Source organism: Callorhinchus milii, unplaced genomic scaffold, assembly GCF_018977255.1.
Source record: "Callorhinchus milii isolate IMCB2004 unplaced genomic scaffold, IMCB_Cmil_1.0 Scaffold1, whole genome shotgun sequence".
NCBI classification, from domain to species: Eukaryota; Metazoa; Chordata; class Chondrichthyes; order Chimaeriformes; family Callorhinchidae; genus Callorhinchus; species Callorhinchus milii.
The window spans coordinates 103,921,912-103,946,436 of NW_024704742.1; the positions used below are offsets into that span (position 1 = coordinate 103,921,912).

The 24,525-nt window shown below is 39.4% G+C and overlaps 1 protein-coding gene across 2 annotated transcripts; it reads right to left on the reverse strand.

Annotated features, from left to right (window-relative positions):
• Positions 1–859: 859 nt before the first annotated feature.
• Positions 860–23,531, reverse strand: dcp2 (decapping mRNA 2). Of its 2 annotated transcripts, XM_007897395.2 has the most exons (11): positions 23,433–23,531; positions 16,490–16,641; positions 14,256–14,383; positions 11,573–11,671; positions 10,507–10,659; positions 9,641–9,753; positions 8,765–8,875; positions 8,108–8,246; positions 6,563–6,670; positions 4,371–4,422; positions 860–4,256 (listed from the first exon to the last, which is right to left on the reverse strand). In XM_007897395.2, exons 1-11 carry the CDS (start codon positions 23,483–23,485, stop codon positions 4,081–4,083), a joined length of 1,284 nt encoding a protein of 427 aa, XP_007895586.1. In that variant the 5' UTR covers positions 23,486–23,531; the 3' UTR covers positions 860–4,080. The 2 variants fall into 2 exon arrangements, with proteins under 2 accessions (XP_007895586.1, XP_042189833.1); XM_042333899.1 differs by lacking the exon at positions 16,490–16,641 and having other exon boundaries at positions 14,256–14,350; positions 23,433–23,509.
• Between the last annotated feature and the right edge of the window lie 994 nt (positions 23,532–24,525).

Genomic DNA, 24,525 nt, shown 5'->3' on the forward strand with positions numbered 1-24,525 from the left:
TGCCTCAATTGGCCGCAGCTTTTGATTACTCTCGTGATTCCTGGGAAAAATATGTATGGAGCAACAGGATTAATCTCAAGTGTAATATCCTATGATCACATACTCCATTGACATTCACTATCCAGGCTCACAAGTGGAAGATGATACTTAAGTGAAGTAGTGAGTGATAGCTGGTACCTGTGGAACTGTACTCCAACAAACTCCTCTTCAAGAGAGAGAGGCTTATATTTACCAAAAGGAAATAGGATATGAAGTGTAAAAAAACAAAATGTACAAACAACAACGTAAAACAAGTAAAATTAATATAGTCAAAAGGAGACAAGGTGGGGAGAAATCCTTGGACACAAAGCTTTGATGTTTCTGCTTGGATAATAATAATCCTTGCATTTAATATAGCGCCTTATCACAGCTCAAAGCGCTTCACAGGGTATACTATATATATTCTATATATCCACATACACTGGGATAAACAAAAATACCAACTTCTTTTAGTACAATGAACTCCTAGCATTTTACAATCCACAGCCGGAAAAGTGGAAATAGACATTGAAATCCAAGAAGCCAAAACAACAACTGATGTGATCAATAAATTCTTAACGGTCCTGTAGCTGGTTCCAATTTCAAGGCTGGAAGTTGGGGCATTGTTGGTTGTAATAAAGAGACCTCTCTTCTACATTGAGTCTATACTCTGTAGAATTTGCTTGGTGGTCAAAATGGAATAAACCTATCCATTCACTAGTATGCTCTCTCGTTTAGAGCAGATCGGAGCTATTGTTATATCACATAACAAGTAATTATAAAATAGCAGAGGCAACCCACCCTCCTATTGGTTGTGGACTGGTGAGCAAGACAAATCTTGTTTCCATTTCAGTAATATCTTTTTATTTTAATTTAATGGTCAACTAAATACAGTAGCAATGTTAAAAACAAAAAGTGACTTTAACACTCGAAACAGATTTCAATAAAATAGAAGAAAGGCATCAGAATATCTTTATACTGAATTGCTTTATTCAATCTTTCTGTGAAGCAAACATTTGTGTGTGAAAGATATTCATTTTGCTGGAATAAAATGTTTCCATTAATATAGCCAATTAATTGGCATGTAGGCTATGATATTATATTTCAACAACACTGAGTATCAAGTCAATATGTTTCTGAACATTTTTTCATTAATAGGCACAATTTGAAGGTAATACAGGCATTCAGTTTTCAAAAGTTTAATCTAATGCCAGTATGAAAGAAAACTTTGAGCCTATCATGATACTGGTTTATCAGTATAAACTATTGCAATACAGAAACTACAGTAAAATCTTGATAACTTGTCATTCAAGGGAAAAGGGTTCGGGAGTGACAGGTTAGGCATAGGTATAAACACATGAATAAATGTGGTTGGGATATTGAGAGCATTATGATTCAATGATAGTGACGAGTTAGGTCAGGGTCAAATTATCAGGAGTTTACTGTAGTATAAAGTGTTGCACAATGAACTCTGTTGCACAATGTCTGAAACACTTGTTAAGTTTGTCACAATATAATTTGTTTAATGCAAATATGCACAGGTCAATCTATGTTGAACAAGTCCTCATAACAAATTATTGAAACTGGTGAAACATCAGATGTTTAGCATACAAATAAACTATAGAGGATAGTGGGAAGAAAATATGAACAGGGTGAAATCATTTAACACTTTACAATCCCTTGTTATCCCACCTTTCTAATACATCAATATTTGGGGCATTAAAAGTTAAAATATAGCAGTATCTAAATATTGTGCAGTTCAATACTACTAGCCCAATTTCAAAGCATCTTTTCAGCTCGATTGCAAGGTTTGACAAAAAATGGTTCCTTTGTTCAACCTGCATCAACTCACCAGATTTTCCATTTTTTTTAAGTTTACATTTTTTTTTAAAAAAGTTCCCTGTTTTTAGATGCTAAAATGTAGGACCTGTTTTTTTTTATAGTACATTTCATCCAACTGAACAGTGCAACATTATGGTCTTCTCCTCTCCCCTCTAAAGCTTGACTTTTTTTTCCTTTATCTTGGCCCAATTCCATAAGCACTTGCCACCTCACCCAAGTTGTCACTCACCAGGTGTGAGCCACCAGTGAGCAGTCCAATACAGTTCTCAACTAACACCTAAATGTTAGGATGCACCTCCTGCAGAAGATAGGTTATAGGATAGTGATCAAAATTCTTGCATTATTTGCCTCTCCCTAACAAAGGGAACACTGAACCTTCCCACTATTTACGGCTTAATTATTCACTAGGTGAACTCAGTGAGTCAATGGGGGAAGTTATTTCTATTGTAACCACTAATGGATCATTTTCTGAGCCCAGAACATTCTATCATTGCTAACAGAATATTTTTCCACTCTGAACTCTTTTGCAAAAGATGCAGATGAACATGCAATGAGAAATGCAGAAGAAACATGTTCAGCATTCAAGATACGTGGTCAAGATTTTAAACATTTTTCACAAGCTCTTTTTGGAGACATTAGTTAAGTTTGCAGCCAATAACAACTTAATCTTGAAATATTTTCTAAAACTGGGTGCATTTGGCTCACCTATATGTACTTTAATGTTACACTGAGGCAAAGGCAACAAATCACTATTTGCATTAGTGATCTTTCTGATTTAATTTCTAAAAAGGTGAACAAGTTCACAGTAATCCACATTTTTCGCAATAGTTGTACATTTTGTACTTGGAACTTCTACAGTACTAATTAAAATAATCAAATTGAGGTCATACAGGTTAATTTCCTCTTTCTCATGAAAGGAGATCAAGGGTTTGTGCATCCATAAGGTAAAAATCAATGGAGGAGAGCACACAATCACACTACCCATTTCCATTCTCTTTAAATTACACACTAGTAGACAAAGCAATAGTAGTTGTGTATAGTGATCTCTTGTAGACTAAGGTTGATGGTAATTTAGTCCATAAATAATCACATCTCAGACTTAAAACTAAATCAACAAAAGTAGAGGGTCATTGTGTATGAGTACTATTGCAGTAAATGCATCACTGAGCTATTTTTCTTTTTTAAAAAATCATATTGGATTACATCAGGGAATAGTCTATTAAAATCCAATGTCTCAAATTGGCTAATTTGTAGCAAAGTCTTCAAATGACACATTTTAAAGCCAACACGTGGTAAAAATGGATTTAAAAACTAAATTGAGTCCATTCTCATATTCCAACCATCCATCTAATAATGGATTTGCTGATAAAATTGAGTTTATTCCATAAATAGAGGCTTCTTTGTGTGAATCAAAACATGAATGAATGACTTTGCTTCAAAATCTGCCATCTCTCTCCAATTAGAAAATAGAACTTATGCATTCAAAGTCTATCATGCTAATGTATGACTCAATATAAAATAAACTTCCATGAAACTGTGCTGAAAGTACTCACATTGTGATGCAATTATTTGACATTAAATAAGTAATGTGCTTGAAAACACCCAGAAGTGAAAACAAAGATCATTAAACTTAATCTTCAAAACATCTGGTTATAATAGTAATAGTGAAGACTGTTCTAAAGCCTTTAAAATATTTTTAATGCATGAACACAAAAGTAAAACACCTGCCATTTGGTACTTGTATCACTACCTCAAGAGGCAAGATTCATTAACCTGCAAAAAAAGCTTCTTTGTTTAAAAAAGTTTGAAGCTGAAACAATCCATTCTGGCCTGCCTTTCCAATTACATGTTTCATACAGTATAATGTTTCTGCATTCAGCAGAAAAAGCTGTGTCCAAGCTAAAACAATTAAGGAAAAAAAGGGATGAAAATAATCTCTCCAGTATACAACAGTATTAAAAAAACATGGAAAATAGATCAATTCTAAATACTGAAAAAGTACTTTTGTGTACAAAGGCTAAGTTGCATTAACCGTGCAAGAACACATTTGACCTCATCAGACACACTTCTGCAGATTTTTTAAAAAATCCCCCCCTCTGCTTGTTGAACCTCTATGTCTTTAAACACCTGAGAAAGGAAAGGTCTATTTCTCCACTGATCTTACAGCTTGTACCACGAGACCCTCTGATCCCTCCGTATCAAAGCCAGAAAGGCATTCCGTCATAGGTCAAAGCATTTCATAATTGCATCTCGATCAAACTTGAAGCTGAGGAAGGCAGTCGATGAGAAACTGAAGTCAGAGTTTCCATTGCTGGAATCTGAGAGGTCAGAACCAGATCTGCATGTCCCAGTAATGTCTAAAAGCTGATTAGAGCTGCACAGCTCACAAACTGCATCTGAACGTGAGAAAAAGGATAATCAGAGATGTCATTAAAAGCAGGTTACAAATTTCTACAATATCAAATGTTGCACAGATAAAAAAAAATATACATATTTGAAGTTGAACTTACCAGTTTCAAAATTGTCCTGAAGTCGCCTTGGCTGAAGCTTTTTATCAGATTTCTACAAATAAAAAAAAATCCAGCATTAAGCCAACTTTACTGGATAAGGAGAAACATTCATGGTATTAATGTGTGGTGCAATAGATAACACCTTCACCAGGGTAGTGCAGCATAGTATCAGATCTAAACCAAGTGGTCAGATAATGAAAGCAAGGATCAGAAACCTTAGATCATGTTTCAGGTAACTCCAGACAGCTAGTAAAGACCTTCAACTACTGGTTCTCAAGGAGAGAAAATGTGCAAAATTAACTTATTTTGAAAAAAAACAAAATAACCATATGATATTTGATGATTTCTCTACACAAAAGCAACATGGTAGATATAACAGTAGCAGTATATAACAGTACCACTTCCAGACGTGGTAATCATTAAAGAAAGAGCACAATAAAATGGAAATTTGGGAATGCATTTAAATTCCAATTCAATATTTTTTCTCACCACCTCACAAAAGTACTTGGGCCAAACAAAATATTACATTAACTACCACAGGTTAATCATTCTCATTTTAAAATGCAGTTCAGACATAGAAATTGGTCGTCTTCCAACTATATTGGGGGTGGGGGGGATTAAATCCAACATTCGCCATGCAGTGATCACATTGGTCTTGCAGTTTTCCCAATCCCTTGCTTGGAAAGCATACCTCAATTCTGTTGAAAGGGTGCAGCAGCAAAAACCCCAGTGATAAACTTTATGGAGAGAATAAATTTAAAATTTAAAAACAATAATGACCACATCTTTAAAGAGATACCGACATTCAACACACAAATGAATTGTGGCATGTACAGAAAGTGGTGAGAATCTTGTTGCCAGATCAATGGAGGTTTTAGACAAACTTGAATTGCTTCCCATCACTTCAGCCAGTAAGTGTGCTTGTGGAAGCATTTCGCACGTTTTAATGCATCTTGACCCGTCACCACATACACACTTACTGCCAAGCCACGGAATAACATTGCATTGCAGGAAATTAAGTTTTTCTGTGCATGCAGTGACAGATCAAGACTAAGTTTCCCACAGTTCAATGCAGCCAGTTAGTAATGAAGAATAAAGGACCAGCATTACAACATCGGAGATAATTTACTTATAAAATACAAACTTATAAAAGAAATCTAAGTGGTTTTGATAGAAAACTGAATGGCACTTGAGTGCATGTATTACTTGGGTGATTATAAGATTTATGAAGACTTACGCTGTTTTACTGTATCACCACTTCTTGAGGGAGGGAGGGGAGGGAGGGAGGGAGGGGAGGGATAAGAATAGGTAGGTGCAGCTGCTGGCCTCCTCAATCGGAAAATACAATTCCAGGTCTGTGTACCGTATGAGATTGTGAGTTTTGTGCACCCCTGGAATTTTTGTTAATATAAAGGTACGATAAGCAAAGTTTAAGAGTACTGTAGGAAAAGGCCTAATAAAACATGCTGAGACTTACTTTAATGTCAGTAAGATTGCCAAACCTGAGAGGCTGGATGATTTATAGCTTCAGCTACAGATGGATTACCAAAGTCCTAAAGAATCACAGCACTTCCTAATTTGATATAGAACTTGAGCTCTGCCACGTTTCTGCCCTCTGCCCTCCAACCAGCTTATATCTAACCTACAGCTGTGCTTCTTCAACTTGCTTGAACCAGGGTTCTCAGTACAGAGCAGACAATCCCAGCGATTTAAACAGTCCTCAAGGCAGGTTCCAACAAGCAAACTTAAGATAGGCTGCACACTTCTTGAAACTGCTGATTTCTTGAACAAGCACATCTCAAGGCCATCAGTGAGAAAACTCCATGACAAGGGGATACTTGACTTACTGCTTCCAATTGCTTTAAATTTGTTTCTTATCCAGTTACACATTCATACACAAAAACAGTGAAGCATTGTCATGGTTGAGTTTATTATAGACCTAGATATCTCCACTCCGCCATATCTGATGACGCTACACTCAATTCAGAAGTCTTGAATATTGATCACTGATAGTTAAAATGTGTTCCTATTCTCCAACGATTCCTTTCTTCTCTGCAAAAAGGCTAGTATTGCATTGTTTCAGGATGAAATGTTTTCAGAATTAATATTTGCAGCGATAAAATGTGGAAAGGAAAAACACTAATATTTCATTTGCAATTGACAGCCATTCCTCACCAAAAGCAAAAACTCACCAATATCTGATATTGCTTTATTTGCTGATCGTTTACTCCATTAGACTTCTTCTTTTGGTTGGGAGAGTCTTGGTGCTGCTTTCTGCCATTACCCCGCACATTATGTGACTAATAAAAATAAAACAAAATCCAGGTGTTCAAAAATGTGAATAAAACTGCAGAATGTTGCGATCAGAATGGACATGCTTATACTAAATAAAAACAGACCCGATAATCCACAGGTTAATATGCAGAAGAAACAAATCTTCCAATTATCCAAAATAAGGAATCCACAACCTAACAGTTTAGGAGGTAACTCACTTTCTTCCAAGTCTCAAGACCACCAATTACGTCTGGAAAATTGAATTTTTTCAGTTTGTGGCTCAACTGCTAAAACTTGAGACAGGAGTTGTATCTCAACAGAAGAACAGCTGATACAACCTCCTGTTGCACCTCCTTTTAATACTCATAAAACAGCCTGTTGGCAATGGAAATGCCTGTACCACAGACCACTTAGCACTCCTGGTGAAAATTTGTTAGGGTGAGAAACAGTCACAAGAAAGAAAAAGGTAAACAAATTATGATTTTATTTAAAAATCACTAATGGAAGTTAGAACTATACAAACCCATGTATGAATTAGAACTAGTCAGCTGCAAAACTAGATTTGCCAATACACAGATGCAAACCTAGATTTTTGAAATCCAGTGGCAAACTGCAGTTTCAGCTCACAATTTGATTTTGGATTCTACTGTAGGTCAAATACTACAAAAACTGTGCAGAAGCCCCATAATGGAGAAGTCTTGGTAGCTCTTAATGTCCTCCCAAGGACAGAACTAGATGTAGGAAAAATTTTAAAACTTCCACAAAATTAAATCGACTTCACAAACCTTTTATTTACCCTGAAAATGTAGCAAACATCAAAATTCCAAATTTTAGTTTTTAAACTGATATTCACACAAAAATTATGCCTCCAACTCGTGTACTTTACATCAAAAGGAAAGCCACACCATACAATATAGGAAATACAATTCTGTAGGGGTAGATTATTAAAGGAATAAGATGTCTGTAAATGTGAGTATTTTCCCCACAAACATTTAAGTTACTGAGCAACAATTACAACTTGCATTATTCAGCATACAAGTACAAAGACTAGGATTTTCAAAATTGAAGTACTGAAACTGAACCTGAGAACCTTTGTACATTCAGCATTACCAAATAAACACTGCATGTAGTGCTCCAGAGGTATTAAGGAGGTTAGCGAAATGGATTACAATTAAAAGATCTGCCAAAATGTAGTAAACTGGTGAATAACTTTCTCTTGTCCTCCCACATTTCCTAAGCAGGAGATACAGTATAAAACACAACATCTGCCACAGCTAATTACCCTGTGTTCCCAGAATTCCAGCCAGCAGCTACAGGAAGCAAAGACACTGATCAGACCCACCCACACAAGATTAGCAATTTTGCATCATCAAGAGATAAATTTACTACAAGAGGAAACTATTTTTTTTCTTTATGACTTCTCCCTCACAATAAGACAATACGTTTAAAGAAATAGAACTCACCTTTGACTTTAAAGGCTCAGAAATGTCATGTGGATTGTTTGGGCTGAATGGCTTTGATTGTGATTTGTGTTTAACTGAGCCTGCCCATTGATCTGCCGTGCACCCATCAAGTAACTGCTGGTTCTGTTGTGTTTTGGACCTGTCCAAATAAATTAAATATGTTAAGATTTTTGTGTTATTCACCACCAAGTAAAAATTATTTTCTATTCCAATTTTAATCTCCTTCAAGTACAGGGTTTTTAAACAAACTTTCGAGTTTGTAATTTCTTTTTAAAAAATCATTAAATAAGGACACAGAGAAACCTGGCTAATCATCACATATTAAATTTTAGGTGTTAGATTACGAAGTTAAGAGAACAGCATTCCCCACAAAGTAATAGTGGAAAACTGTTTGTCTATAACCTAAATATGTTATCTAATAAAAATCATCAAATTTGCTGAATTAGTGCTTGTGTATAAATCTATATTGTCCAGTCTGTCTGTCAGACTACACGATATAGATTTACACGCAGCACTAATTCAGTAAATTTAATGATTTCTTCCATCCTTGCATTTGATATAGCGCTTTTCACGTCGGGAGGACGTCCCTCAAAAAGAACCATTCAAATGATTTTTAAAACGATTAGAATATTTTTTTAACCTTAAAAACAACCTTACCTTACACCTACTTTATCCAAAACAGTTTTGGACGGAGTTGCGTTGTTCGATGCAAGACCATCACTGTCTGAAGAGTCTCCGTAGTTTTTGGCCAGCCAATCTCTTAAGGGTCTGTGCAATAACAAAAACCTAGCATTTGTAAACATTTTTCAAAAGAACGTTCATAGAAATAAAACTTGATATTTTTATAGCACTTCCTCTTTGAAACATCTCAGAACACTTCAAGTAATTACTGTGCTGAGCAGTGACTATTTTTGTAGGTTAATGCTGCCATTTGCATTAACAAACTTCTACAGACAGTCAAGGTATGAAAAGACAATTTGGATGACCGTTGGCCAGATTAAGAGAAATTCCCTGCTCTTATTTGGGGAAAAACAAACTATCTGCACATGCTTGACCTAGTTCTAAATTATTACTGGACAAAGAAATAGTGACATTTATTTTTGGCTTATAGCTGTGCAATAGGCACATGAAAGCTAAAACATAACCATTAGTTATGGAATGTTCAGCATGAAGCTGCATGAGTGCAAAATGCCTTAATTTGCACAACAGCTTTATAGGTTTCCATGAAAGCATGGAAAATCAATCCATTATACAAAGAAAAATAATTCAATAAACAAAACATATTTTACATGAGCACTCAATGTTGGTTAAGATATCAGTTCCTTCTCTTTTAACAGCAGTTAAACCAACTGAAGCAGCAATAAGTTATACAATTTTAAGAGCCGATTATTGCATGGATGTAAAACATTTGACGATATCAAACATCAATATGAGCAAGTATGTTCAATCCCAGATTTATTCACAATGCCCCAAAAAACTATTATTCAACTTTGTTTCTCACTCCTCCGCCCACCACATACCCATTAATCATACCTTATAAAAGGAATAGCCATGAAAAACTTGTTGGGTGCTAAACCCAGTTTGGACTTGGGAGTCATGTCATTCCTATGACATGGCAGCTTCTCGATGGAAAACCATTCAATATTCTGCAAAACAAGTTTGTTAATTAGCAAACAATACTCATTTTTGCTCCCCCCATAAAAATCAAACTTTTTTACTCTCTTCTAAATGCACCAAGTACATGCTGTGATGAGATTCCAAACACCCTGCAGTACTTCCAAGGGTCATGTTTCACTTGAATCAGCAGTCTGTTTGCTTATTTGGGTATCACAGGTGACCCCAATCCATTGCTCACCTAATGCTCACGTTCCAGCATGGTCACTGACCCTCCAACCCAAATTCCAAGAGCAATCATAGCACCCATATTGCTAACCAAACAAGACAAGATACCACACAGATCTGGGATCTTCTTGGCCTTTATAATTCAGCTTTATACCAGGCAGTGTTTTTTTTTTTTACAAACAACAAGATTACATCTGTATAGCGCCTTTCATGTCGGGAGGACATCTCAAGGCGCTGGACAGAGTACAGCATTTCAGTCCTGAGCTGTGGTCGGGGGGGAAGGGAGGGGAGGTGGCCGATGGCATGGTCGAAGAGGAGGGTCTTGAGGCAGGACCTGAAGGAGGATAAGGAATTTGAAGAGCCTCAAGGTTGTTTAAACATTCGCTGCATTGTATTAAAGAAATCCTGAACTAAAGAAGCTTGTGATTGAATGGCAGATTTCTGAAAATTCCACGAAAATGTGACAAAGGTTCCACAGGATTACCTAGTATCAATGGTATATGCTAACCTTAAATTTGGAACTCAGTAAAATAGAAGAAATTTGCAATAATCTCTACCCTGATTTCCTTTCGAGTTTTGGGGTTAAACTTTGTCTCCTTTGGAACCCCTGGGATTATGTACAAGCGAGCCAACTGGTCATTGATTCTTTGTTCAATGAAGTCATCCTTGCAGATACGGTCCCTTATGTCAAAGCCAGTTTCTTCTAGAACCTGAAAATAAAATGTAAAAAACTCAAGACAACAAAATATTATAAGATATTTAAAAGGAAAATAATTGGAAAATAAAAATCACAAATATAAACGCTCATGTTCAAATTGTGATACTTTCAAATTGCTTGAATCCAATAATTACAATGACTCAGATACATTTAACTTAACAATGGAAGAAAAGCAACATTGGGGACCCAACTATTGGAGCACTTTCCCTTAGGTTACTTCACTAAACATTGCAGCATGTGGTTCAATGACCCTCTACAGGAAAGCAATATTTCTAAAAACATTTTTAAAAAACTGTGTGAATAATCATCTGTTGATTAGAAACGTGATTTATACCTCATCGGAAAGGTCTTGCACGTAGGAGTGACATGGGCATATTTGTTTTCGGGTATCTGCTATCGTTCATGAGTTATGACTTAAAATTAATTTCAGTTTCACGTTTTTCGATGCAGTTACACCTGGTGGCCGCTGGCTCAAAGTGGTACTGTGACATTGTGCAGTTACACCTGGTGGCTGCACCGGCTGACTGTGCTGCTATGGCATCGTGTGTCACAGAGCACGCATGTAGCCAAGGGGCCAAAGAACACAGACGAACCTAAGCCGTGGCAACAACAACAAAATTACATTTTTAAAGCGCCTTTCATGTCAGGAGGACGGTCCCAGTGATTATAAATTGTACATTTATATTTATCATTATAAAGATGCCTAAGCAAAAATCAAACCTTTCAAGGATAAGTAAGTGTGTGTCTATGTGTCAATCTACATTCCATATTGCATCCTTTAGTAACAAGCGTAGCTGCAACAGATACAGCTAGTAGATACATAAATCTACATTAACAGGTTAATCTGGACTGGATTAACATTAATTTAAATAAAGATGCTTTTATACACAAAAAAGTAATCTTACCTCTCTCACAGCACAGTCATGTGGGGCTTCCTCTTTATTCACTTTGCCTTTCGGAAACCCCCATCCAGATTTTGCCAGATAGCCTTGCACAAGTAGTGCCTGTGTCACAGAGGGTGTGTGGCGTGAAAAAAAAATCAGTTCCATCTATATGCATTCATGTTAACACATTTATAATCTGTATTGATAGGAGGGAGGTAAGGGGAAGGGAAAGATACCATTACTGCAATTTTCCTCCACACCGGGTTCTTTGCTTTCCTATTACTACAATAACAATTTGAACTTATATAGCACCCTCCACACAGGGTAGCGTCTCAGAGCACTTAACAATGGCGAAGCCTGACTCCGAGCCTGGGAGGGGGAGGAGGTCAAAGAGGAAAGTTTTCAGGCGGGACTTGGAAGAGGGGAGAGAAAGGGCAAGGCGGAGGGTGAGGATTTTGAAGTTGATCTGTTTGTTGATAGGGAGCAGTGGAGCCTGGCTAGAACCGGTGAAGTGTGAGTATGGAGTTTGGTCCGGATCAGTATGCGGGCAGCAGAGTTTTGAATGAGCAAAGTACTACTGACAAAGGCAACACACAAGGTGTGACTGTTGCATTCAGTGACTGTGACCGAGGAGAGCCTTTATTCCATCTCAGAAGGTAATGAAATCTAGCTAAGCTCTTAGTGACTATCCTCCGTGTGGGGGGGGGGGGGGGAGGTAAAAGAGTTTAGCAGGGTATCCATGGAGCTGAACTAATTCCAATGTACATGTTTCTTAGTAGGACTTGGGGAGGCAGACCAGTCATTATGGGCAAGGATTTTTTCCACTCAGCTCCCATTAACCCTGCAAGCCCAAATCCCAGTGGGTTGGGTGGTCCTAAGCTGGGCTAGCAGCAGGAATGTTTCAAAGCATTATCTGCCAATGGCAAGCTATGCAATTTTAGCTGATCAGATTCCAGCAGGACCTCAATGCACATTCTGGGGTCTCCAAGCCTTGGCTCTCCCCAACCTGTACCTAATACTCTCTGCTAGGTAAGCAGGGGGTTTCCCTCCAAGGAAAGAGTGCACATTCTATTCCAACACCTGGGAATTTCCATGTGTAGGTGAGATATATGGAACTTTCAGTTTGGTTACTCTTAAGCATGGTGATGGGTTTTGCATATCTCAAGACACCCGGCTGACCAAAAAAAAGCTAACTGAGCCCTCTCCTCTTCCTTCCCCTCCTTCGCAGTCTCCAGCTGTCATGCCTGTAGGCAGATTGAGCCACGAGCCTGGCTTACATGACAGTTACTCATCTTTGTCCCAGTTGCTTGTTATATAAGTTGGATCTGCAGCCAGAACCTTGAAACTGTGTTTGGGTGAACATGCGAATATACAGTTGTTTTGATGTCAACCGTGTTTTGGGATTCCTAACAGGATGACATCCTAGTACCCACAGCCCCCAGGCACTTCAGAGCAGCTTCTGAAGTACCTGCAATATGAACATGCCATCACATTCTCATTAAACCACCATCTGTATTCAGAAAGTTCAAACATATTCACAAACCAGTGTTGTGTTAATTGTGCTTCCAAATTGTAAAATGCACATCTGGCAAAAAGAGCTAAAACGCTGACAAGAGACAGATGGTATTTTCCTCACCAGCAATTTTTTTCTAGGACTCTTCCGACTAAGTTTAGCTTCATGAGTAACCAATGCGATGTTAGCAAATAAAAATCCAATTTAACAACAAACAGTCAAGTTCTAAACTGCAGGAGGAAGCAATTTGTTCTAAGATTACCACAATTCTATGCATTGGACAGTGTTATCATACTGAGAGGTCTCAAAGCACTTCATACAACAAGCTGCTTTGAACTGCAGTAACCTACATGGGGAAAGTCATTGTAATCAATCGTAATACAACTTTCCATATAAACGGTACAGAGAGCTTGCAGACCAAGCTGACTGACATTAACAGATGAAGCCATAAAATCATTCCCTCTAGTTTTTGTCTCATTAAATAGTCCCATAAGTGACTAAAAAGGCCTGAACATAGGAATGTGATCTATAATCAATGATTAAGTATGGCTATCTAAATTATAGGTATTTCCTTTATTTTATGAATGTATTAAAAATGACCTTCAAAAATATGAACATAGACAATTTCCTATATATCTGGTTACCCACATTAGTCACTAAAATACAACTCAAATTTACTCCTGCAATTATTTTCTTTTAAATGCAAATGAACAAAAAATACCTCCACTAAACCATAGTAATTTTGTACAGAGGCAGCTCTTCAAGACGTAGGACTTTATTGGACAACAATTTAGATTTCCATAATCCCTTCAAAGTGTTTGGCAAACCAACTTCAATACAAGTATTGCTTTACCAAGATTCACTTATTCTAAGTCAGCACGTCAACTCTAGAGGATTGTGCACAGCAGAGAGAAGTACTTTTAAAAGGCCTTTACCTTTAAAAATAGAGCTAACTAAAATTATACCAGTTACCATTTTGAAATATGGTTTGCTTCCAAACTTGGTGAGGGCCAACAAGTGAAGACGGTTTTACTTACCATGAACCTTGGCCTTTCCACAAGATACAAACACAGCATTCAAACTAGCCACTTCTACATCATGATCAGTGATAGACACATGTTTATTTTCTCAAACAAAGCGAGTACATTTAGAATCTCAAATATACAGCAGCCACTCCAGACAGTTACTTACATTTTCCAGTGTTTCATCCAGTATAATTGCACCATATGTAGGGACTCCCATCTTATACTCCTTCCAATCATCTAAAATATTTTCCACATCATCCCCTTTGCGAAGTAAAAACGGACAGTGATTGAAGAGTTCAACTGCGGTTAAGGAAAACACTAACAAGACGAGTTACATTGCATTTGACATTTGTTTTTTTTACAAAGGAAAATACAGCAACACCCAGTCAAAGTTGTATATAAGTCTACATATTCTGTGACTGTCAAATAATTCTGAAAACACTTTATAGTCAATTTTTCTTCTTCCCATTTGAACCCCCACTCCCACCACAACCACCAATTTTCTTTCCCTCCTCTGTTGAAGGTGCAGACGCATGTTGGGGTCCTTTAACACAGGTACTGAGTTCCCACAAGCACCTCATCAAAATTGTCATTTTTTTAAAGTCACAAGCCCAAACACCAGTCATTTATGAACGATTCATTCAACACATCATCGTCAAGTCCAATTACATCCTCACCCTTACATCTGATTACATGCAATGAAGGATTGGCAAGGATCATTGGACAGGAACCAGAAATCCTGGTTGGGTTTTCTCCTCCTCAATCCAGAAGATTTAAAACCTGGATGGAGCCGCAACTGAGATCAGCTAACTCAGCACAAGCAAGTCTTGGTCTGTATGGACCAATATAATCCATACTGTGTATCCACTGTGTATCCACCCACTGATCCCCATCAATGAATCCCTGATAATAATACTAAACAAAATTCATTGCATAATTTGTAGTGAGTTATTACACCCATTGATTCAGGGCTGTACGTTTTTGACATAAAATAAGTGAAACACCAAGTGAAAATAATCAACCTTTCAAGGAAACTAATCTATGCCATTCCCAGAAAAATTGGTGATAACAAAAAGTGTCATGGAATAATACAAACATGTTATTGATGAGTAACAAAAGCACTGTAGAAGGGGCATTACATACAAACAACTAATAATTGTGGGCCATTCAGATTTCCACTTGAATACTTGTTTTTGGCTGTCGTTTTTAGAGGGACTAAAAATGAAATTATCATGATGCTGTGAATTGCCAGATAAAAAATAAAAATAAGGTATACTAATTAAAATAAATATTGATCTTGTATAGAATTAGACATCAACGGTGTGGAAGGATTCATTTCATAGTATATATTGTGAGATAGCATAGTTACAACTTGATTATTCAAAGTTATCTGAAGTGCATCTTCCATGGACTGAAGTACTGCCACCCGCTTCATACAACGAGTTGTGTTAACATTTCATGTTTTGTCTCCAAGTTTCATTGGTCAAAGATCATGAAGACAAAAAAGTTATTCCAAGATTAATCAAATCTATCAGTAACATCTTAAAGATAATGTTAGTGTCTGTAAAAAAAATGTGATGTGGGAGGAGTGAATCTCATCTAAGCATGTAAGATACTTAATGGTACAAATGGGGGTGAACCAAAAGTATTACTTCAAAAGTAGGTCAATAAATAAGATTAGAGGACCCCATGAGTGCAAAAAAATTAGAGCTGAGGTCAGGACAGCAATAAACATTTAGAATAATCTGCCAACATATACAATAGAGAAAATCATTTGGGGTCATTCAAAACAAGGTCAACGGTAGAATACAATAAGCTTTGGTGGATGGGACAGCATTTCCTTACACTGTTACACAAAAAATGCAAAGCATCTCCAGTTGAGATGAAAACATTAGAGCCCCACTGCACTTCATACAGAGGTCCTTTATTTCAACTTTCTTTTTCCTCCATCTTTCCGTGCATTTGAAAAAATATGTCTTTTCCATGTATCAATAAAAAATGAAACTCAACCAAATTTCGCATGAAAAACGTACAGCCACTGGGATTTTCTGACACAACCCTCCCAAAATACAGGCAAAACTGGCATCCAAACTTGCAATTCTCTTGAGTTACAAGGCCATGCAAAAAAAATCATTTGCTAAAGCTATACTTCAGGATAAGGTTTATAGAGCTTTATCCCAGAGTACTCCAGCTTCACATACTACTTACATGCACTTGAAATTCTTCCATGCATTGGAACTGATCATTTGCAATGGCATTAACCAGACTAAAACTATTATTTGGAAGAAAAGTACTCCCCAGATTAACCTATAGTACTGCTGTAGTTCTAATGGAGACTTCCCATGATTTTTTCAATAAAGTGAATATTTTGCTGAAGTACAGCTATTATCAAAAGGATATCTGATTTGGCAAAATCTCTTATCCCACACTGAGGCAATCCTGGTGTATTCTGCAAGTAGAAGTCCAAGTAAAACCAATGGGCCAGCTCAATCTGAAAGCACACTCGAATCGCATTGTCCCTTTCTTCACTTGGAATGTGCAGAATGAATCGGCTGTACAATAGATAAGCCGAATAATTACCCTTCAATATTAGTTGTTATTGCATTATTTCCATTTCTAAAAATATTTCAACATCCTGATTAATATTCTATCACACTACAAATGCTTGCATTAACTGATTATCAAGCTTATCAGAATGAAATCTAAAGACGTTGCAAAAGTTAGCATAAACTTTGATCAGATATCAGACAAGCATTATTGTTTTTGATCCCCCAAATAAATGTGTCTGCATTCCCAAAGAAGAATGCAGTGTAATATGGAAGGCTTCAAGAAATAAACAACTTAATGCCAAGTATGCAGAGCAACACAGGAGATTCCAAGACCAAGGAGACACCATATCATACTTGCTGTTCAAATGAAAAATCTGACCTATTTTGCATACTGTTCAATGGGACATGCTAAATCCACACATGTTATAGAAACAGGCCTCATTTTATGATGGCTGTTCACAAGAAAATAATCTTGGTAGGATTTATGTAAGGATGAATAAAACATTAACAATTGCTAAAATTAGGCAATTATTTATGTGAACATTAAAGAAAACAATCATCTGTAAAAATGCTGTCTTAATTCATACATGTTTCTAATGCTTAAATTATGATACATCATACAGAAAAACTAAAATGTGAAATAGAGGATATTAAATGACCTCAACAAGATACCAAAGAATGGGAACTTAACGTTTTCATAACTATTAAAAGGAAAAAGGCTAAACGTAAGATCCAAAAATGTGTGAACACAACTATCCTGTCTCTTGCACAGAATAAAAATATACTTTTCTTTAAAAAACATACTGAACATACTGCAGGAAGACTGAAATCTGTATAAAAAAAACTTGGTACCCATTCAGAGTGTGATTCAGTTCACATAAAAGCACTTAGCAGTATTAAAAAAAAGTCCAGTTATGGTCCATGTAAATGCATCTAAACCATATAAAATATACACCATGAACAACAAGAGTAGAACATTTTTAATTTTAAGCCTGTAACTAATAGCATGCATAACCAATCTTACTTTCTCTATCCAGATATTACATATTCTGTAAATGTACTAAAACTTACACAAAGTTTAATACAACCTATTCATCGCTGATCTACATTCACCTAGGTTTTGCTGATCGAATTTGGTTTACAGTGAATCTTAGTGGAAACTGAGCCAAAACACAGTAGTTGAAGAAACATCATTGAAGGAATACTCTTCATGGAGGATGGGCAAGGTAAGCAAGGTCTCCTTGGGACTGAGCTGGCTCCAAGGTGATGTTGCAATGGAATGACAGAATGGATTCTGTGGTGGTATTGGGTTCCTGAGGCAGGCAAGCCACAGTACTCAAAGGCACTAATGACAGACCAACCAGCCAGGCTTGACAGGAAGACTTGGGAGAGGCATGGATTCTCCCACTCGGCTCCAACTAACCCTGCAAGCCAAAACCTTAACGGGTTGGGTGGTTGGTCCTAGAAGGACAATCAGCAGGAAGCTTTCCACTATGCAGATCCCTCATCCTTGGCTCTCGACAATTTGTGTGCACCTAATACTTTCCAGAATTAGATAAGCAGTATTCACCCTTAGGAGGGAGAACTCAACTGAAAAAAAAACACCCTGTTAAACCCGGGAGTTGGCCAACAGTGGAACTAACAACTCTGTTAAACGTGGGATCCAGATGTGGCTAGAAAAGACCAGCTTTAATCCAAATACTAGGAAAATAGGAAGTCCTTACTCAAGAGTTTTTAATAATTCAAGTTTTTTTTGAACAAAGACCTCATTGGTAGAGCTAATACAGATGTCTTTCATCATGTTCATGAAAGATTTTGTGGCCAAGTTGATATGTGTAGATGTCTACATGGCATATAGTTTGCACATATAAACCTATAAGTAAGGACTTTTGATTCACCTGTATAAAGTCAGGAACCCACAAACAGAGGAACCAAAGTCACTTATATTCTATGCTTAACAATTCATTTAATTATGGAGGCAAAATGAAATAGTTTCAAATGAATTCAATAAGCAGGCCTACAAAAGGCACGTCACAATCCTGGCAATATTACTGTGTTCCTGTACTGTCAATGTCTGTTCTTTCTTCTTATGATATATCTCGAATCTCAGAAAACCTCAGTTGGGAGTTCTGCCTTCCTGGAGGAATGAACAACGTACCCGCTCTCAAGCCAAATCTAACTGACTAAACACAGCAATGTAGCTCGACTATACTTTATATCATAGTTATCTACGTCAGGCTGCTCAGTGCATGTTAGCTGACTGATTGGACTGTACAGCAGCAATTAATTCACAACCCTAACAGACACAAAAAACTGCAGCTACAATAATAAATTCACTTCTTCCTTGGCCAATTTAACTGTTCATAACACAATACATAACATATTGCATCATATCATTTTATCTAGCACCATACCAGCTACCCTGTGACACCTGTTATGTTTAGATAGAAGTTCCACAATTTACCTTAATTAAAAGATTTTAAGAATAAAGATTGTAGTTCTGCAAGTCATCCCACATCAGCTAACAAGCATAAGCAACCTTCACTTAAATAAAAAAAATTATAAACAGAATTGTAATTCTGGGGATCAGCTTGACACTAGCCAACAAGCATAAGCATACGTAACTTAACCAAAACTTTTTTTTATTCTTAATACAGTAGGATTATAACAGCTATGTTCAATTTGCTTTTTAAAATCAAATACATGTAAAGATAATAATAATAATCCCTGCATTTTATAAAGCACCTTATCATGTCTTCAAGAGGCGTCTCAAAGCACTTCACAGAATATACTGTAAAGTGAATTGACTGTATATTTTGTGGGCGAAACGCAGGAACCAATTGTGACAGCAGTCATCGATTGAGTGACCAAATTATTTTTAGAAAAGCAATTGGTCAATCAACTAACAACTGGGTTCCTACTTACTGCCAGGTAAACAGAGGCATGTGGAGTAAGGAAACTTGTCCAACATTTCACCCTGCCGGGAATCAAACCCATGTCCTCTCACTTGCAAAGTGCTCTACTGATACTGAACCAGGTTAGAATCTTTTTTAAATACTGACATAAACAGCATCAATAATAGATACTGAATATAAACACACTGTTTATATAACTTGATTTCATTTTATACACATCGACGATATTAAAATTTAGCCTATTAAGTATTACTTATTGGTTCTTTGATTTTATATATTCAGTTTCACAATGCTATTCCTAAAATATAAATTTCAATTGTTGATCAAAGTTGCCAAAAGTACATAAGGTGAACAGAAGAAACCACTGAGGCAAAGAACAAGTCAGTATTAATGATTTCTGGTTAATTAAAAGGGCTTCCAAACATAATTAGCATCTGGCAGAGGTTCAGCTTTTTTTTAAAAAAACATTTTTTCCCATTTACTTCAATCATTAGATTTCTGGAAGAATTTCCCTCACAATGTTTGTAGTTTCTTTATTGGCTGTTAATTTCTTTGTGAGTCTTGCTCAAGGCAAATGTTATACAGGTTTCCCAGCGTCAATCCTTTCCCACACTCCTTAAAATGTCCCTTCTTTCTGCCACTCCCAAGTCTACTTGTAATTATAGTCTGATGTTAGCTATTTTGCCTATGAACCTGATCACCTGTGAAACTTCTGGATCACAAAATAAAATGAAACCAATGAATTTCATATAACAAACCATAACAGAAAACATCTCAAAGCACTATAAAGCAGGGTAAGTGCTGCAGGCAGGGCAGCTAAGTGTTAAACAGCCAGTTTATAGCGTAGATACTAGTACAAACTTCCACCTTCACATTTAATAAGTTATCTCTGAAGCTGTTTCTAAATAAATGTCTGCAAGCAACAACAACAACAACAACAAGATTCCATTTATAGAGCGCCTTTCACGTCAGGAGGACGTCCCAAGGCGCTGCACAGTTGGGTCATGACCCGAGCAGGGGGGAAATGGTCAGGGTGAGGGGAGGGAAGGGAGGGAGCGAGGAGGGGGGAAATGGTCAGGGTGAGGGGAGGGAAGGGAGGGGGCGAGGAGGAGGAAGAGAGTCGAGAGGGGAGCTGAAGGCACGGTCAAAGAGAAGATTAACAAACAGATTAATTGAGAAACTCCCCCAAGTAAATATACATGCTTTGGAAGTTTGCCCAGTCTGCACAAATTTGGTTTCAGGCAATTCCCAAATCTAATTCCCAGATTTTTTCCTCCTCGGTAAAGCATACAGGAAGTTCTTGATTAGTTCAACTGCAACCCATTGCTTTTGATGGGGAAGGAGAAATGAGGGAACCTTCAGCCTACATCTTATGCCTCCAATTTTTCTTTGCATTCTCAATCTGACTGGATTGAGTTTTCCTACATGCAGGAATTTAGACCTTCCTCCTCAACAACAAATCCATCTGTCTTCCTCCTATTTGGTTTGTTTGGTTTTTAACCCTACAATTATCAGTTCTTATTCATTTATGTTTATTAAGCTCTTCTGCATCATTTAGGTTTTGTGTTTGATATTTTGGTAAAGTTTACAAATAAGCTTCAAACAGGTTGAAAGATTTGAATTTCTGTGGCTTAAATTCACTTATTTTAGCCAAGCCTCAGTTCCTACTGCTCACTCTTGAAGCTTGGTAAATAATAATCATAATTTTTTCTCCCATTTCCATTATTTTCTGAACATAAATACACAGCTGATAGAATTGAAATAAGGAAGCCTGAAAATCAAAAACAGAAAATTAACTCTGGATTGAATCACAAATTAACTGCATTACCAATTCTGATCTCAATCTGTATGTTCTATTGGTATGCTAACATGCTATGCACCAAAGTGGAAATGACAACAGCTCATGCTCAAAAGTGCCCTATACAGCAAAATCCAAACCAGTCTGTTAAGTGACACTGTAAAGAGAAACTTCTCAAGGAAGGTAGAAGAGGGAAAGGAGCCGAGGAAAAACAAGTAGATGCACGATAATAACTGATAATAATAATCCTTGTTTTTGATATAGCACTTTTCACGGCTTCTAGACGTCTCAAAGCGCTTCACAGGATACAGTGGACTGTAAAGTGAATTGACTGTATATTTGTGGGCGAAATGCAGCCGCCAATTGTGCACAGCAGTGTCCCACAAACAGTTGTGGATTGAAGTAACCAATTTATTATTGTTTTGTTTTCTTGAGGGATTATTATCATAACTAAATATAGTATTCCCAAAGGACATTCTCATGCTCAGCGACATTTTCGTGCTAAAGGGTGGAAATAAAAATAAAAACAGAAACAAACAAATAAGTTTGATGTGCTCAGCTGCTGATGGAAACAAACGCTAAGCTTCCCCTTGACAGCTCAATTTATAACATCACTGCCATCATGAAACTGAACTATACAGATTTAGAAGAATCCAGTTGGTTTCAGTGTGTGCCCAGTTAGCTGATCTCACCTGGGGCAATAGTGGGCATATTAGGCTCAGGCAGGGAGAAGGATCACCGATGTCATCTAATTCCTGTTAGCATCCAGAAGATATGTGGATACAAGACTCACACATGATCAGGTTCTACTGCAATTCTATCCACAAATACATAGCCTGCTGGCACTCACCTGCACATTATACATTATAATAATAATAATAATAATAATCGTTGCATTTGATATAGCGCTTTTCACGTCTGGAGGACGTCCCAAAGCGCTTCACAGAACACACTGTAAAGTGAATTGACTGTATATTTGTGGGCGAACGCGGCAGCCAATTGTGCACAGCAATGTCCCACAAACAGTCGTAGATTGAAAATGACCAATCTATTATTGTTTTTTTTTTGGTTTTTTGGAGGGATTATTATTAGGCTCTGTGTGGAGTAAGGAAACTTGCCCAAGGTTTCGCCCTCTGCCTGGAATTGAACTCAGGTCTCTCACTTGGACAAGATATTAAAGAGCATAGAGCATCCAACTAAAGCAAGATGAATCAGCGTGCCAGGCCAGGGGTAGAAAAGCCCCCAAAAAACTGCATTCTGAAAATTGTACACTCAGTAATGTTAAAGGATTTTCACATTTTGAATATACAGTATAAAGAAACAGCAATGTGATCGCACATCAAAGGCTTGGCAGAACAAATGTATGATGCACATTTCTCTAACCGTGACAAATCACAGATAAGAATACAAACAATAAAGACAATAACAAAAATACACAGAAATTATATATACATATAAAAACAACCCCCGGCCCGGTCCCAGCCTGCGGCCCACTCTGATATACTATAAACCCTCACATGGAGAGAAACTCTATTCAAACTTGCGCCATGTCTGAGGATCCCAAGGCACAGAGATTGTTGGGAGGAACTGAATAGCGAAATACAGCAACACGAGAGATACAGAGACCATTCAACCCCGACACCTCCCTTCATCCCCACAACTTACTTCAATTTTAATGATGAAAACAACTAACCAGCGCCAACTCCATGACCGTCTCCCTCCCTCCCTCCCTTTGTGCTTTTCTCTCCTCACCAGATACTCACTCACATACACACTCACTCACTCACTCACATACACACACACGCGGGGGGGGAAGGGGGTAAAGAAGCGAAAGTGAAACTCCCTTCACTCTGTCGCCATTTGAGAGCAATAACAGTGACTAATGTCTATGTATCGGGAGCGGCCTCCAGTGTAACTGGGTCTCCAACTCTAACCCCTGGGCTCGCTGCCGCCGGGCCGGGCCGGGCCAGGCCGGGCCTAGTGTGGTCTGACCGGGGGGGACTCTCGAGCCTCAGCCCCACAAACACAAACACGGCTCTGCTCTGGGGAGTGTGTGACTGCCCTCCCGGACTGCCGTGTACCTGCACAGGTCATCCAGCACCTCTCCCGGGATCTCCACTCGCTTGGTCTCCATCCCCGGCCTCAGCCCCGGCCTCCCCCTCCCTCAGCCCCTCCCCCAGCCCCGGCCTCCCCCTCCCTCAGCCCCTCCCCCGGCCTCCCCCTCCCTCAGCCCCTCCCCCAGCCCCGGCCTCCCTCAGCCCTCCTCAGCCCCGGCCTCCCCCTCCCTCAGCCCCTCCCTCAGCCCCGGCCTCCCCCTCCCTCAGCCCCTCCCCCAGCCCCGGCCTCCCCCTCCCTCAGCCCCTCCCCAGCCCCGGCCTCCCCTCCCAGCCCTCCCCAGCCCCGGCCTCCCCCTCCCTCAGCCCCTCCCCAGCCCCGGCCTCCCCTCCCTCAGCCCCTCCCCAGCCCCGGCCTCCCCCTCCCTCAGCCCCTCCCCCAGCCCCGGCCTCCCCCTCCCTCAGCCCCTCCCTCAGCCCGGCCTCCCCCTCCCTCAGCCCCTCCCCCCCCCCTCCCCCTCCCTCAGCCCTCCCCCAGCCCCGGCCTCCCCCTCCCTCAGCCCGCCTCCCCTCCCTCAGCCCCTCCCCCAGCCCCGGCCTCCCCCTCCCTCAGCCCCTCCCCCAGCCCCGGCCTCCCCCTCCCTCAGCCCCTCCCTCAGCCCCGGCCTCCCCTCCCTCAGCCCTCCCTCAGCCCCGGCCTCCCCCTCCCTCAGCCCCTCCCTCAGCCCCGGCCTCCCCTCCCTCAGCCCCTCCCCAGCCCCGGCCTCCCCCTCCCTCAGCCCCTCCCTCAGCCCCGGCCTCCCCCTCCCTCAGCCCCTCCCTCAGCCCCGGCCTCCCCCTCCCTCAGCCCCTCCCTCAGCCCCGGCCTCCCCCTCCCTCAGCCCCTCCCTCAGCCCCGGCCTCCCCCTCCCTCAGCCCCTCCCCCTCCCTCAGCCCCTCCCTCAGCCCCGGCCTCCCCCTCCCTCAGCCCCTCCCTCAGCCCCTCGGACCCTCCCTCAGCCCCTCCCCCAGCCCCGGCCTCCCCCTCCCTCAGCCCTCCCTCAGCCCCTCCCTCAGCCCCGCCCCCTCCCTCAGCCCCCTCCCTCAGCCCCGCCCCCTCCCTCACCTCAGCCCCGCCCCC